Source organism: Miniopterus natalensis, chromosome 1 (assembly GCF_054644295.1).
Source record: "Miniopterus natalensis isolate mMinNat1 chromosome 1, mMinNat1.hap1, whole genome shotgun sequence".
NCBI lineage: Eukaryota > Metazoa > Chordata > Mammalia > Chiroptera > Miniopteridae > Miniopterus > Miniopterus natalensis.
The window spans coordinates 64,645,759-64,662,249 of record NC_142081.1 but is presented as its reverse complement, the minus strand read 5'-3'; the positions used below and the strand labels follow the sequence as shown (position 1 = coordinate 64,662,249).

General features: G+C 42.2%; 1 protein-coding gene across 2 annotated transcripts in view; it reads right to left on the bottom strand.

The window, feature by feature from the left end:
- SCG5 (secretogranin V) overlaps positions 1–16,491 on the bottom strand; it is a 51,920-nt gene that overhangs the window by 15,432 nt on the left and 19,997 nt on the right. For both annotated transcript variants that reach the window (XM_087822427.1, XM_087822423.1), the window contains exon 3: positions 536–685. In XM_087822427.1, the coding sequence (XP_087678553.1) occupies positions 536–685 (150 nt within the window). The remainder of the gene's footprint in view (positions 1–535; positions 686–16,491) is intronic.

The window sequence follows — 16,491 nt, the reverse complement described above, 5'->3', positions numbered from 1 at the left end:
TCCACAAACTAAATAGCCAGTTCCAAACACCCTGAAAATGGGCAGCTGCTATATCAAAGAAGAGGGGGGGAAACTCATTCTCCCTGGAGAAAAGAGCATCAATTTCTATTTCCAAAGAGGGAGAGAGACAGTCCTATGTGGATGCATTTGAATACCAGAGCTCACTTCCAATCCACTTACAAATACATGAGGGCTCATTGGACTAGAAATACTATTTCTCACAATATTTGTAGCTGATGTTAGAATTTTTAATTTCCACCCTGGCCAATGCGGCTCAGTCAGTTGAACGTAGACCTATGCACCGAGAGGTCGCTGGTTACACGGCACGTGCCCAGGTTGTGGGCTCGATCCCCAGTAGGGGGCGTGCAGGAAGCAGCCAACTGATGTTTCTCTCTCTCATCGGCATTTCTTTCTCTTCCTCTGCCTTCCTCCCTCTCTCTAAAATCAATAAACACACATTATTTTTTAAAAAAGAATTTTTAATTCCCTACCAAAGCCCCTACCATACTTGGGAACCAAAGGGCATGTTCATTACCTGTTTTTCCAACAGGACAAGGATTTGGAGGGTCTGGGTAGCCCTGATCCTCACTGAAGTCCTTGGGAATGTTGTCACCAGTCAGCTCTGCCACAATGTTTGGGATGTTGCCAAAAGGACCCAAGTGCTGCAATCCTTCATGGGCTCCACCTGCCAGGGGATCAGAAGTAGTTCATTACAGTGCAATTAAATTCATTTCAACAGACATTTATTCAGGCATGCAGTGCACTGCACACTGTGCACTGTGCTGGGGGAGCGAAAAGAAATCAAACAATTCCTCTCTATAAAGTTTTTAAATTTAAAAAATGTAGTTGTGGAAATAGACACCTACTATACCTATATAACTTCTACACAAAGTGCATTATATACGTGCTGGAATAGAAACGTCAACACAGCATTCTGGGAGCATAGGAAAGGGAGTTTCATTTGACTCAGATGGGCAGGGTTTTGGAAGCTGGGCATGGGGCTTGTGGGCTGGGTAAGGGGAGGTGGGGGAAGGAAAAGGTGAGAACAGGCTCAATGACAACACATCACCATAAAAAGGTAGATAAAGAAAAAAGCCATTCCCAGCCAGAGCGGCTGTGCACGGGAAGGCTGAGGGTTCAATTCCCAGTCAGGACACATACCTAGGTTATGGGTTCAATCCCCAGTTGGGGTGTGTACGGAAGGGAGCCGATCGATGTTTCTTTCTCACCTCTCTCTTTCCCTCTCTCTCTCTCCCTTCCTCTCTCTAAGTATGACCTAGGATTAGGATTCAAAACCAGAGAAAGAAAAAAGTCATCATCTTCCTGCCATTCTAGATCAACCACTTCAAATTCAGTATATTTACTTTAATCTTTTCTCCTCTGCATATCTTTTTATACATAAATGTTTATTCAGTTTTTTACTTACTATTAAAACACAAGTGTCTCCCATGTGTCTGCATGGTCTCTATCCCAGCCATATAAATGGCCATGTAGTCTTCCATCCAGTGGCTCTACCACCCATATTAATCAGTCCCCCACATGGGACATTGAGTGTTTCCTAATTTACTCTTAGGCACTTAATTTTTTCCATCCTTTGGATTAATTTTCCTCAGGATAGATTCCCACAAGTCAAATTACTAGGTCCAAGGCTATAAATACTTTAATGACTCCTTATATTATATTGCCAAACTGCTCTCCCAAAAAGGAGGTACCAATTTATGAAGTATGGTCAACAAAATATGAGACTATCACTTTTACAGCAACCTTATCAGCAATGGGTTTTATAAAAATAACTTTTGTGTTTTCTTTGCTAATTTAAAAGCTCTTCGCCTGGCCGGGCGTGGCTCAGTGATTGAGCGTCAACCTGGGATGCAGGCGATCGGGGTTCGATTCCCGGTCAGGGCACATGCCTGGGTGTGGGCTGCAGCCGATCAATGACTCTCATCATTGATGTTTCTATCTCTCTATCCCTCTCTTTTCCTCTCTCTGAAACCAATAAAGATATATTTAAAAAATAAAAAATAAATAAATAAAAGCTCTTAGAAAAATTACTGTTTTATTTTGAATGTCTTTGCTAACCATGTGATTATTGACTACCTTTAATTTCTTTTTTGTGAGTTGTCTGTTCATGCTCTTAGAATTTTGGTATTTGTGATACAAATTTGTATGAACACTTTACATAATATAGACATCAGGTCATTGGATATCACATTTCCTGCAAAGATTTTCCCATGTTGCCTGACTTTGAATTCTGGGTATTGTAATAATATTTTGTTAACATAAGTTTTTAATATTTATGTGGTCAGATTTGTTGCTGTTTTTCTCTTTTGTGATTTCCTCTCTTCCTTCTAAACTTACAAAATTGTCTCTTCAAAGTACTACCAACATTTCTTTCAGTTTTCTATTTTTTAAATTAATTCTTTCATCCATATGCTCTGTGTTTCAGTGTGTGTAAAATACTTAACCAATCATCCCCCTAGAATTTGTTAAGTAATTCTGCCTTTCCCCACTTATTTCATTCCTCCAACAAATGCCTGAGGGCCCCGTATACAGCAACACCTGCTCTGAGCACCGAGCCAGCAGTACCTAAGAACGGCACACACTGTGTAACTTGCTTTACTTATATACACAAATGCACATCGATTTCTAGACTCTTTCCTTTCTTGTACCCTTAATATCCTATAGGGTACAGGAACCTTACTTTTCCAGCATGAGAGAAGATCATTTCTTGCAATGAATTCCCATTTATTAACTTTATTGGGACACAGAGGCCCCACATTCCCAGCTCCCTTAGTGCACAGCCACCCTGTGCATAGACCTGCACACAAAGGACCGAATCAAGATCAAAAGGTGTGCCTGAGCAGAGAGCTCCACACCTGTCCTCGAGGAGGATGTTCCTGCCAACCTGCCATATTATCTAATTCCAGCAGCTGGATGAGCCCCGGCACTGCCAGCTGTGTCTTCTGACACTTGCTTTTTTTTTTTTTTAGCTGAACCAGCTCCACTTTGGATTGACACATGTTTTTCTTCTGAAAGGTTAATGTATTTCATAGTACCATGGCTAGATCTCAGTGTCCTGGAAATTTCATCATCTCTTTGAAGTGACTTTGTGTCACTCTGCTTTAATTTATTATGTTTAAAGTTTATCCTTAAATGGATAATCTTACCATCTTTAATTCCAAATTCCTCTAGCCCCCATATACAGACAGTGCCAAGTGGCTGGGTGGTTAGGGTTACATTTACATTATATTATTATCTCATTGCTTTGTGATGAGAGAGAGAGTAACCTGCAAATTTTCTGCATTTAAAAAAAGGTACTATTTTTGTAAATTTACCATGTGAGTATTTAAAATATGGTGGATTTCTAATGTTCATAAATGTCTAAATATAGCCAATATTCAATTATATTTTATGTCCTTATTCATATTTTATCTGTTTAAATTATCACAATCTGATGATTATATGTTAAAATCTACCAATATCTAAGTACCTACCACTCTACTTTACCTATACTTATCTACCAATAGGTGTCTGTCAATCTCTTTTATTTCTTATTGTTTTCACTTTAGCATTTTGATACTATGCTAGTTAACATGGCCCAAAGTATAAATTTTTCATTTTAATTGTTATTAATTGGCTGTTAAGTAAAAGTTGACAAATCATACTTTGTTTCATATTTCTTCTATTAGCACTGCACTCTCAGTCTGTTGTTTTGTGTTTGGTAAATCTTTTTTTTAAAATTAATTTATTTTTTAAAATATTACAGATGTCCCTTTTTCTCCCCAATGACCCGTTCCACCCCGTCCTATCCCCCTCTCCAGTCCCTTTCCCCACCATTATCCGTGTCCTTGGGTTGTGCATATATGCGTATAAATTCTTTGGTTACTCTCTCCCCCTCCACCCACCCGCCCTCCTCCATCCCTCTGACATTTGTCAGTCTCATCATTGAATCTATTCTGTTCATCAGTTTATTAAGTTCTTTAGATTTGTTTGGTAAATCTTTGACCATCCTTTTATTTTTAACCTCTCTGTATCTTTCTGACCGTATGTGCAATTCATACTGTGGTGGCTGCCTTCAGAGATACTCTGGTGATTCATATTTACTGTCCTACAGTAACCCAAGACCTGCAAAAGGCTGGACAGACAGATCAGTACACCTGGTATTGATCTAGTTGAAGCCTTGTACAGTCTTGGCAATACAGCCACCACTGTGCTTGCCACAGGGCATGCTCTCCGGTGTGTCAATACATGTCTCAACTTTTGAAAGCACCCTAGCCTTAAGTGCCAGGAATTATTCAACTTGGCTCAAAGGAGAATGCATGTCTTAATGCTCCATTAGAAATTAATGAAGGAGGCAAACACAGTTTCCTTTATGGAGGTCCTGCCAAGGCTCTGTTTACCTCTGTGCACCAGTGCCATGAAAATGAATGCAGCACTTGTTAGGAAGCAACAGATGTTTAGCACCAGGCAGATACACTATAACAGGCCCTTTAAAAACTACATTTCATGACATCAAATCAAGAAACATGCACTGAGGTAGGAACTGTGGGAGACGTGTAGAAGTTACAAATGCTATCTATCCTTTACTCTCCAGGACCTTGGGTTTTATAGACAAGAAAAGTAACCATGCACAGAAAATAATTTGATAATTATAATGATTGATGTTCATTATCAATTATATATCAAAAAATTATGTAGCTGAGTATACAACTAAATGCTAGTTAGCTGATTCATTATATTGTTTAGATTTGCTGATCTATTATAGCTGAAGGCAAGTCAATAAAAAATGCTATGATGCTGCTGTGAATAGTATTTGGTCCACTCGTCCCAGTCTCAACCAAACACATATTTTTAAATCATTAATATTTCTGTTAGTCTAAACAATAGGTACTGAGTATATATCAAGACCTGTTAGATATGTGTTAGAGGGTCAATGATAACCAGATGAATGTTGAGCCTGCTTTCACAGTGTTTAGTCTATAGGGGATACATAAAGAAACAAACACTTAAAATGCAGAATTGTGACGCACTTATAATGTAACTGGGATACAGCAAAATGTCACAGGTGTGTGGAAGAGAAACATCTAACCCAGATCTAAGACATGGAGGACTTCCTGCAAGAAGCAACATACTGATGATTATGTTTGGTGCCACAGAAGATATAAATTTGAAAGACATGGTTCCTGCTCTCTGACTGGTTTTTCATTCTCATTGACTATTTAGGGCTAACAAAACAAGCCAATGACATGTAATACGACATATTCTCTGAAATAATTCATTGTGGTACAGACTATAAATAATGTAGAAATTCAGGAAACAAGGAACCTGCCAGGAAAACTTCCGTGGAAGAGGTGACACTTGAGTTGAATCATGAAAGACAGAATCCATGCTTACAGGTGGCAAAGGAAAAACCACACCCGGGGCACAGAGGTGGGTGTGAGCATGGAATGTCTAAGCATCAGCGCTGAGACTGCTGGGGAGGGAGGAGCTGGATGGGAGGGGAGAAGGCCAGTGCCGAGCAGAAAAGTAGGGGTTTATAGAGTGATAAACAACAACCAAAGCTCTCTGGGCAGGATGTTGTGTAGAACATTAATTTAGCAACAGTTTAAAGCCCTCGTTCCCACCTAGGGGTGCACATCCGAATCACTTGTGGAGTTTTGGGGGGTTTTTAAGTCCCAATGCTCCTGCTCCAAAACCACTGTATCCAAGTGTTCGTCTGAAGACCACTAAGCAAAGGTGGGTTGGAGGAAAGTTAGAAAAGCCTGCTATAAGGTTATTGCTGAAACTCAGGGATAAAGAGACAAAGAATGGGGCAGGGTGGTCACAACATGAGTAGAAAAACTCTAGATTTCAAACAGTGCACAAGGGAGAAAGGAGTCAAGAGTACTGAGGTTTCAGAGTCTAGAGGCTCCCTGATTTGGGAAAATAATGCCATTGGTAAAGACAGAACCTTTCACTATGGGCTTAAAATTATTTCAGGCAATTAATTAATTCTACCCTGTGATGATGCTTTATTTATCTGTTTCCATCACAGCCATGGCACTCCACAAATGTCTCTAGAATAAACAGAAAATATTTAATTCTTGCCAAATAAGTTTTAAGCCCAGTTTTGTTTATATAAATTTGTTTTATATAATAAAATTGGTACCAGGCAGTTGTTTATTTCTAAGCTCTAGATATCAAATTATTGGTGGGTTTTCTTTGCACTGTCTTGGCAATAAAGTGCTGGTCAGCTGTCATGTTCACAGGCAACACCGGGCAGGGAGTGGGGAAGGGGAGGGAGGCCTGAGTTGGTCTGATCTGTGTTAGGGCCCTTAAATCTCCTTCCTGGCCTGCGTTGGAACACTTCCTAGAAATCTTCCAAGGCTCTTTCCATATCTTGGGGTTCTTCTTCAACAGCTTTCTGCTCTTTACTATGTTCCAATGCCCTGCTTTGTGCCTGGATTCTCCCTCCTCTGCATGCAAATCAGCTGGGTGGTGGAGCTTGGTTTCAGTTGGCTATCTGGTCAACCTCAGCTCCACGCTTTCCCACTCAGGGATTTGTCAAGTCTCCACATGACAGTTCCCAGCAAGACTCCTGAGGACTACCAACTGGGGTTCAGTACTTGCAATACTCCCAAGTTCAGAGAAGAGCACTAACTTTTCTGGTCAATTAAAAATTTCTTTCAGTTTCAAATCCATTTTCCTACTTTAGTGACACTGAAGATCAGTTGCCAATATCCAGTAAATGAAAATATGAAATTGAATACATACTGACCGCCCCCACCCCCTCAAATGTACCTGGCTCTGAACAGTCACAGGCTTTTTGCTGTATTGGTTGTAGAATAAATCTTTGATATAACACCTTTTCTTGATGTCATTTGACCCTCCTAAATGCACTGTTTAAAAAACAAAATCTGAGTGAACTTAAGTTTCCTATTAAAGTAATAACTCACTTATTTCTTCACTGGAGAACATAGTTTTCCATACAGTATCCAGATCATTGGTGCATCCCCTTAAACATCAATCTTCATTTATTGAACCACATTAAACAAAAATTTTTACTATGAATTTTAGGTAAACAAAGAACAGCTTTGGAATATGACTACCTCTTCTTAATAGTTTTGTAGCAGTGTGTTCTCACAGAGCATTAAAATGTATTCAGCGACACAACTACATTAAATGGTCCCAGTTGCTATGGCTTTTAAAGTTCGTTTTCCTCCCTTGTAAGTTATTAATACTAGTCATCCCAAATCCTTTCCATAATGAAGCACAGTACATAAATGAATAAACCGAGAGTGGGCCTAGGCCCTGCAAATCGTGTCTTCTAATTTGCTTTACCGCACACACTAATCGTAGGAGGATCTTATCATAACGAAGGTTCTGAGCGAAGAGGTGAGGGGTGGGGCTTGAGACTCTGCATTTCTAACAAGCTCCCAGGTGATGCTGATGCTGTTGGATCACAAGCTACACTTTCAGTAACAGAGGGTTGGAAAATGAGAGAGCCTGACTTACTCATATCATATATAAAATAAGATTAAGTTGGCTCTGAGAGGGCCCTTGCAGTGACCATCTTGGCTCATAGAGTTTGTGACATCCAGTGTGGCTGCTGAGAAGCTTTTCAAAACCACCTCACACCTGTTAAAATGGCTATTATCAACAAGACAAGTAATAATACATGTTGGAGCGGTTGTGGAGAAAAGGAACCCTCATTCCCTGCTGGTGGGAATGTAGACTGGTGCAGCCACTATGGAAAACAGTATGGGGGCTCCTCAAAAAACTAAGGATAGAGTTATCATATGACCCAGCAACCCCTCTTCTGGGTATGTACACACAAAAATTTGAAAACATTTATTCACAAAGATATATGCACCCCCATGTTCACTGCAGCATTATTCCCGGTGGCCAGGACATGGAGGCAACTGAAGTGTCCCTCCACAGATGATCGGATAAAGAAGATGTGGAACATATATTATACAGTGGAACTCTACTCAGCCATAAGAAAAGATGAAATACTGCCATTTGCGACAACATGGATGGATCTTGAAAATATCATACTGCCTGAGCTGGTGTAGCTCAGCGGTTGAGCGTTGACCTGGGATCCAGGTGATCGGGGTTCGATTCCCGGTCAGGGCACATGCCCGGGTTGCGGGCTCACAGCCGATCAATGACTCTCTCATCATTGATGTTTCTATCTCTCTCTCCCTTACCTTTCCTCTCTCTGACATCAATAAAGATATATTTTAAAAAAAAAAAGAAAAAAAAAAGAGAAAAGAAAATATCATACTAACTGAAATAAGTCAGACAGAAAAAGTTAAGAACCACATGATTCACTCATATGTGGGATATAAAACTGAAAGCAAGAAATAAGCAAACAAACAAGACAAACAAAATCTCATAGACACAGACAACAGATGATGGTTACCAGAGGGAAGGGGGTTGGGAGAGTAGTAATGGATAAAAGGAACCAAAATATGGAGACAGAAGGAGATTTGACTTTGGGTGGTAAACACAATGCAATATATAGATGCTGTCTTATAGAATTATACACTTGAGACCTATATAATTTTATTAACTAATGGCATCCCAATTAAATAAATAAATAAATAATAACTAAGTAGTAAGTAAAAAGAAAGCTGATTAAAAAAAAAAAACCATCACTGAGGTTTCAGACAAGGGAGCTGCAGCTACAGTCGAAGTCCTTTTATTTAAGGTTTACTCTCATTAAAGGGACACTTCATCATTTCACAAGAGAAGGATCCCACAGTGAGCACTCTGTCTCATTCAAACTAATCCTGTGGGAACTGGAGGTAAATAACCTCCCTCATGAAGGTCAGTTCTCACAGTACAAGTGATGCTCTTTATGATGATGCGAGAGCCCCTCCCGGCTGGGGCTGGTGGAGGCAGTTTAGATAGAAGTCAAGGTTGGTCGGGAATGAAGAAAATATATGGGGCCAACACCACTTCTCTCCTTTTCGAAATATTAGTTTCAAAGTACTTTTATAGCCTTATTAAAAATGTTTTAATGAGGTCAGTAGGACAAGAATTACTACTCACAATTATAAGTGGAAAGTGAAGGCTGGGATTATGTTACTTGCCTAAAGCCACTCAGCAACCTGGTGAGACTGGGGGTCCCAGCAGTTTCCCTCCACGATGGGACCAGGAGAGCCCCGTGGCCCATCCGTACCCTTTCCACTGGGTTCCCCTCTTCCAATTATTAGATTAGCTCTAGCTCTAGAGCATCAGTTGGTGGAATGACCTGTCCGATAGGGGCCCCTCATATTTTCTAGCTCACACTGAGGATCCAAAGTGTCAGTGACCAGGGGTGTGGGTGAACACCCCACTCTAGCCAGGCACCAGCGGGATGGGAATGACACTGAGACAGGCAGCCGGCTGTGGTCCTCGCTACTGTGGCTCCTTCGTGTCTCAGTGCCAGCCTCATGCCAGAAGGTGTCGGGCAGTGATTTTCATCCGTCTTCATTTCATGGCACACATAAATTATTAAAATTCTGCAATCTGACAAAAAAATAGGTATGATTTTGATTCACTCACAGCAGACAGCTATTGTTGCGTTGGCTGTTGTCATTTTTTTTGACAATCTAAGGGAAAAGAGGTCAGTGCCCCCGACTAAACAGTCAGGTATTGCATGTTTAAAAAATTCTTGCGGCACACAGGTTGAAAATGGCTGGTTTCGAGCATCCAGACACAGCCCCTGCCCTGCAGACTCCGCCTCACAATCTGGCAACACCCTGGCCAGCAGGCAGCCAGCAGTCTCATCCGTACCCGGCCCTGCCCGTGGCCCTGCTGGGGCTGCCCGGGGAACCTCGCAACTGGGCAGCAGGGCTGGGCAATAAAGGAGAATTGTGGCGGGGCAGCCTGGTGCCAGGGAGCCAGGCACCCGCCCATAAAGAGGGAGCTCCGTGAGGAGAGTCTGGCAGGGAGTGGGCACTCTCTCCTGAATGCCAGCCATTCAGCTGCAGGGCACGGGTCCAGCAGTTTTCACTTACGTTACCACAAACAGCAGACGCTAAAAATACACTGTGGTCTGTGCCTTCATTCCTCCCGCACGGCTCCATACATCATTTATAAAGCAATGACCTGTTTTCCTTTTGTTAATGTTTGGGAGGCTGAAGCAGGCGGGTCGGTTATTCTAACGCGCGCCCCCCTCGGTTCTTCCCCTCGGGCTCCCGGCAGTGAGCTGAAGGCGCCAAGGAGAGCGCCCCTGAGAAAAGGAGGGAGGAAAGTGGGGAGTCGGAGGGGAGGCCACAGTGGGCAGATGAGGTGTCTGACATCTGGTGTCAGAGGCTGCAGAGGGGGACGGGAGGGGATGAGGCGGGACATGGTCAGCCCGCAGCACCTGGTGGACACGAGGGGGCGATCAGGAACCCCAAGTCCCAGGAGACCTGAGGGCCTCCCTGAAAAAGGTCTGGCTGGCCCGAAAAGTTTTGTTTTTTTCCATGACTTGAGATAAACACATACACTTCCACAGAAAGTGCAGTGACTCCTCAAAGGCCGGAGACTAATCTGTCCCCTTCTCAGTACGGCGCTCAGGCAGCCACACGGCGCATACGGTCTGCCTGGGAGCAAAGCAGCAGGACAAGGGCTGGAGAGAGACAGACAAGCTGGCCCTTCCTAGGGGGTGGCTGGGGGGAGACGCCTGAAAGAAATGACCAACTTAAGTGTGGGATTTAAAAATTTTAGATGTCTAATATCCATGTCTCTGCTTCTTCCAACCCAAGTAATTTAAATGATTTACAAAGAAGAAATAAAGAGAATTACAAATCGTTTCTGTCCATGCCCATCTTTAAAATCAACCCTGTGCATTAAGAGCTTTTTTGCCTTGACTTCTGGTGAAAAATAGGAGAGTCTCCAAATTCAAACACAGTTATGCAAAGCAACTAATTTTCATTTGCTGAGGACCCACAAACAAGAGATAACCTCTTATACACAGACCCCTTTTATAGCTTCCTGTTGCTAGGGCCCTGGGTTCAAGTCCACATCCTGCCACACATCTGATAACATCCCAATCTTAGGAGCTCAGTTTCCTTCTTTTGAACTTGGAGAGAGAATGCTTGTGGAAGGACCAAATGTGATTCTGTGTAAAATGCTCAGCTCAGCACCTGGTATGTATGTAGCGAGCACTCCCTAAATGTTACTGCTTTTATTATCCAGTCCACAGTCCCTAACAGCACAATTCACAGAGCTCAAGTTAATAAGCTTACGTACATTTCATTCTGGTGCTCACAGTCCTGTGCTTGGGGCAGTGAGCAGCAGAGGCTCAAATAGCTGAGCTTTGTATGAGTGGTAGTGCCTCCCTCTCAACTTGAAGCAAAATAATTAAACTAATACTTGGACTCATCTTACTCTTTTTTTTTTTTTTTAAGCCAAGCATCCCCCATCCTCACCCCAGCGGCATAATCCCTCTCTCAAGGATCTGCCGTCCGGCTGTAGGGTGACACAACACAATCACATCAACACATATCTGAAGTAGGTGCCAGTTCGGCGGAAGAGACCGGGAGCACTAAGAGGCCAAAGAAATACATGTCCTAGAATGAAAAAATGAGCGTATGGTCGATTGCAGTTATGGATGGATGCTGTGGCCTCCACTCTCCTCCTCCCTAGGAACAGCATGTAGCTGAAGCTGTTTAGAATGGTGAGGGCTTATGTTGCAATAGCCACATTCTCTCAACCCATGACAAGTGACCCCAAAGCACACAGCGTTTGGTAATTGAGAAAAACAAAGGAATGATTCTATCTGTGCTGAACTGGCTTATTCATGGATATGCCCCAGGGGAGGGGGCTGGTCCGGGCTGTTTGCTAGAGCCATCCTAATGCTCCCAGGGCAGCCCGGTCCCGCACAGGGACTTCCCCACGTAGCCCGCATCACCCGCAGACAATCCACACTTTGCTGGCCCTTCCTATACGTGCAGGAGTGGTCTGAACTGAGTTGAGCCTGCTGGCAGAGAAGCAAAATAAAACTCATTTGTTCAGATATTTTGTCTTGAAAGGCATTTGTTTTCATTCCTTCTGCTTCCCCCTCGTACTAGGATCTGAAACACTCAGGGCCCTTCGGGACCCAAGGCAACATTATCATCATCTCCTCGGAGGCACGCAAACGGCAGGCGGAGACTCTGCGCAAAGCGCAAGGCGGCATGTGTAGCTTTCCCATCTACATATGGTCCCAATTTAGGATCACAAGCGGAGTTGTTTATTTTAGAAAAGCTTTTTAGTTCACTTTTAAGGTATTTTGCTTAGGCATTGCTTGCTTTTCCGAAAGAAGAAAATGTGTATTCCACAACCCCCCAAAATGGTGTTTGTTTTGGCTGTTTCCTCATTTGCAAAAGTTCAAATTTTATTCTGTGAATTTTAACTAATTTTCCTGCAGCCAACACAAGCCCGGTCCCTCCCCTCCCCAACACATACACATAAAACCCAAAATTAAAATAAAATACATTAATTTGAAAATGAGGCATTTTTAGGATGGCTGTGAATTTCGTAGGCTTGGGAAAAGTCATTTTAATAGGTAATTTGCAATAGCGCTTTCAGCTTCTCCAGGTAACTTTATTTGCTGCCTGAAACGAAGCTTCTACTTGGCAATTTGTACGGAGGTCAAGTCTGTTTTATGTTGAGGTTAAGGACCATTTGGGGTCCTTTAAAAACGTTATTCTATGATTCTTGCTGAAATTATGACTAAAATGGGAGTTGGAGTGGAACTTAAGCTGAGGTATCGACTACTGTTAAAAAAAATAATGGGACACGGAACAAAATTTTGGTGGGGGTTGGAATTAGGTGAGGACATGGACAATACTGAGAAAAAGTCATATTGTAAACTTGAGCTCTCCAGCACCTAGTGCTGGCTCCAGTCCTGCTGTCTTCGGTTATTAAAGCCTGTCCACCTGCATCCGCCTTTCTGAAGCCTCACTCTAGGGTGACATCCTGTGTCCAGAGCCTGCGCCCCACATCTCTGTTCTCAAAGATGCAACCAGTCCAGAGTGTCTTTCCTTTGGGTAAGGTTCTCTACTCACATAATGAGTACTAACTAATGCATGTACTCTGCTCCCGTATAATGTCTGCAATTTAGAGAATCTCTGGTATAATTACCTTATTTTATTTTTAAATTACAAATTACATTTGGTATTATTTTGTATTAGTGTCTGGTGTATAGCATAATGGTTAGGCAATCATATAGTGTACGAAGTGTGGGATAATGACTTTAAGTAGTGATTTCACTAACAGGAATTCCAGGCCCCCTGGTGTACCCGCTAAAGAGACTAGCAGGCTATGACAAGTTCTCAGGTCACGAGAAGGGGCAAATGGCATTGATGATCCTGGTAGGCAGGTGGGGCCAACATAAGCAGGACATCAGAGCCCAAACCACAGCCGAGTAAGTGAATAAGAGGTTCATAATTAGTGAACAAGTGTCCAAGGAGATAGCTTCCAACACAAAAGGAAGTAATAAAGGAGACCTGCAGAAGCCTAGGAACCCGGGACGAAGCTAACGGGTAAGCTGATAGATGACTTCGACCCCTAGGCATCGTGATAATGGAAGTGGTCCTCCGCCCAGACTCTAAGCCCTGTGGCGGTTTCTGGGAAGGCTGACCTTTCCCAGCCAGCCTGGGCTTTCCAGGGGAAGTAGGTCACTGGGAACACAAGGCTGAGGAGGAGGTGTGCCTAAGGGGCAGCAGAGGCCCTGACGGACCCATTCTGGAGAGTGGAGGAAGAAGGCAGGGCTGGCAGTGCTGTGCCAGCCCAGAGCCCCCTTCTGTCGGCTGGCTTGTTGTCTCCTTTCTGAGGTTCTGCACTGGCCAGGGGAGCCACACCCTGGCCCATACTGAGGGTACATGGCTCAGGAATGCAATGACTTCACCTGGCAGTACCTTCCACTCATCTGCAGATTAAGACAACGGGACTGGGCTTGGGTCAGGGATGGCCTCTGGGCCGTTCTCGCTTGGCCTTACAAATGCATACCTGCATTAATTATCAATCCCCTACTTCCCTTCCTCCATCCAAAGCTGCTGTAAATAAAGACACGTCTTTTATAAATAGCTAGCGTAAATATTTGTTTTGGACAAACAGTGATCTCCCTGTAGGACGTTCTTTTCTGTTTCTGAGTTTCTGGCAGTTACCGCTTTTTTTCTTCTTCTTTTTTTAAAATTCCAGCCTCTGGAGGGAGGGCAGGTGGTGTGTGTGGGGAGGGGGTTTGCTCAGACTAATTCCTCTGCAAACTTCTGCTGTAGTTTTTCCGGCCTGTAGTTTTCCTGTACCACACAAAGATTCCCAGCTTCTTCCTTTTGTATCCATATCATCTCTTCCTGGGATTTTTTTTTTTTTTTTTTTTTTTTATGACTCCAACTTCCTCACCCATCCACAACCAAAATTGTAACTAGAACTACTGAAAAGAAACAATGGTGGCCTGAGTAAATTTCACAGCCTCTCTTGGGAATAAAATACAGTGGCACGGTCCAACAGAAATAGAATGTGAGTACAGCGTAGGAAATATAGTCAATAATGCTATAATAACTATGTGTGTGGCAGATGGGTATTAGACTTATTGGGGGGGATCACTTCACCGTAAGTTATATAAATGTCTAACCACTGTGCTGTACACCTGAAACTCATATAATATTGAATGTTAAGTATAATTTAAAAATCTTTTTAAAAATTAAAAAACCAATAAATAACAAGAGAGAGAAAGAGAATGTGGCCACACAGGTAATTTTATTTTTGTTTTTAAATTTTATTTTTCAATTACAGTTGATATACATTATATATGTTTTAGGTATGCACCGAAGTGAGTAGACATTATCTAACTTACTAAGTGATCTCCCCAATAAATCTTGTACCCATCTGACACCATACATAGTTATTACAATATTATGGACTATATTTCCTATGCTGTACTTGACATCCCATGACTATACTGTAACAACCAATTTGTATTTCTTAATCTCTTCACCTGTTCCACTCATCCCCCCAACTCCATTCCCATTGAGCAACCATCAAAATGTTCTCTGTATCTATGAGTCTGTTTCTGTTCTACTCATTCATTTATTTTGTTTTTTAGATTCAGTTGTTGATAGATATGTGTTTAACGCCATTTTATTATTCATATTTTTTTTCCTTCTTTTTCTTAAAGAAGACACTTTAACATATCATATAATTCTGGTGATGAACTCCTTTAACTTTTTCTTGTCTGGGAAGATCTTTATCTGTCCTTTGATTCTAAATGATAGTGTTGCTGAGTAATCTTTGTTGCAGGTCCTTGCTTTTCATCACTTTCAATATTTCTTGCCAATCCCTCCGGCTTGTATAGTTTCTGTTGAGAAATCAACTGACAATCTTATGGGGGCTCCCTTGTAGGTAACTAACTGCTTTGCCCTTGCTGCTTTTAAGATTCTCTTTTTGTTTTTAATCTTTTGCATCTTAATCATGACGTGTCTTGGTGGGGGCCTCTTTGGCTTCACCTTGTTTGGGACTCTATGCTTCCTGGATTTGTAAGTCTATTTCCTTCACCAGGTTAGGAAAGTTGTCACTCATTTTTTCAAATAGGTTTTCAATTTCTTGCTCTCTCTCTTCTTCTTCTGGCACCCCCATGATGTGAATGTTGGTACACTTGAACTTATCCCAGAGATGCCTTACACTATCCTCATTTCTATTTTTTTCTTTTTGCTGTTCTGATTGGGTGTTTTTTGCTTCCTTATATTCCAAAGAGTAGTTTTGATGCTCAGCTTGATTTACTGTTGATTCCTTGTAAATTATTCTCTATTTCAGTTAGTGTATCCTTCATTTCTGAGTGGTTTTTATGGTTTTCATGTCCTTTTTTATGCTGTTGAAGTGCTCTCTAAGTTCATCTATTTTCCCCTTAAGGTCATTGAGCTTCCTTATAACCAGTGTTTTGAACTCTGCATCTAGTAGATTGATTTTCTCCATTCTGTTTAGTTCTTTTTCTAGAGTTTTGTTCTGTTCTTTCATTTCGGACATGTTTCTTTGACTCCTCATTTTGGCAACATCCCTGAATTTGTTTCTGTGTATTAGGTAGAGCTGCTACGTCTCCCAGGCTTGGTAGAGTGACCTAATGTAGTAGGTGTACTGGAGGGTCCAGTGGCATAGTCTCCTTATTTACCTGAGCTGGGTACTCAAGGTTCACTACTGCCGCCCCCTTGCCCATGTTGGCTGTGTACACCCTCCTGTTGTATTTGAGCCTTGACTGCTGCTGGCATGCCAACTGGGGGGGATTTACCCTCAGGCTGATGGCCTTCAAGGACTGGCAGCTACTACTGAGCTGTACAAGGACATACCCCATGGAGCACGACTTACTTCATCAGGGCTCTGGTGCCCACTGAGTCTGCCCATTGAGCAACACAGGTAATTTTATTTTATTTTATTATTTTATTATTTTTTAAATATATCTTTACTGATTTCAGAGAGAGGAAAGGAGAGGTAGAGACAGAGATAGAAACATCAATGATAAGAGTCACTGATCAGCTAGCCCACAACCCGGGCATGTGCCCT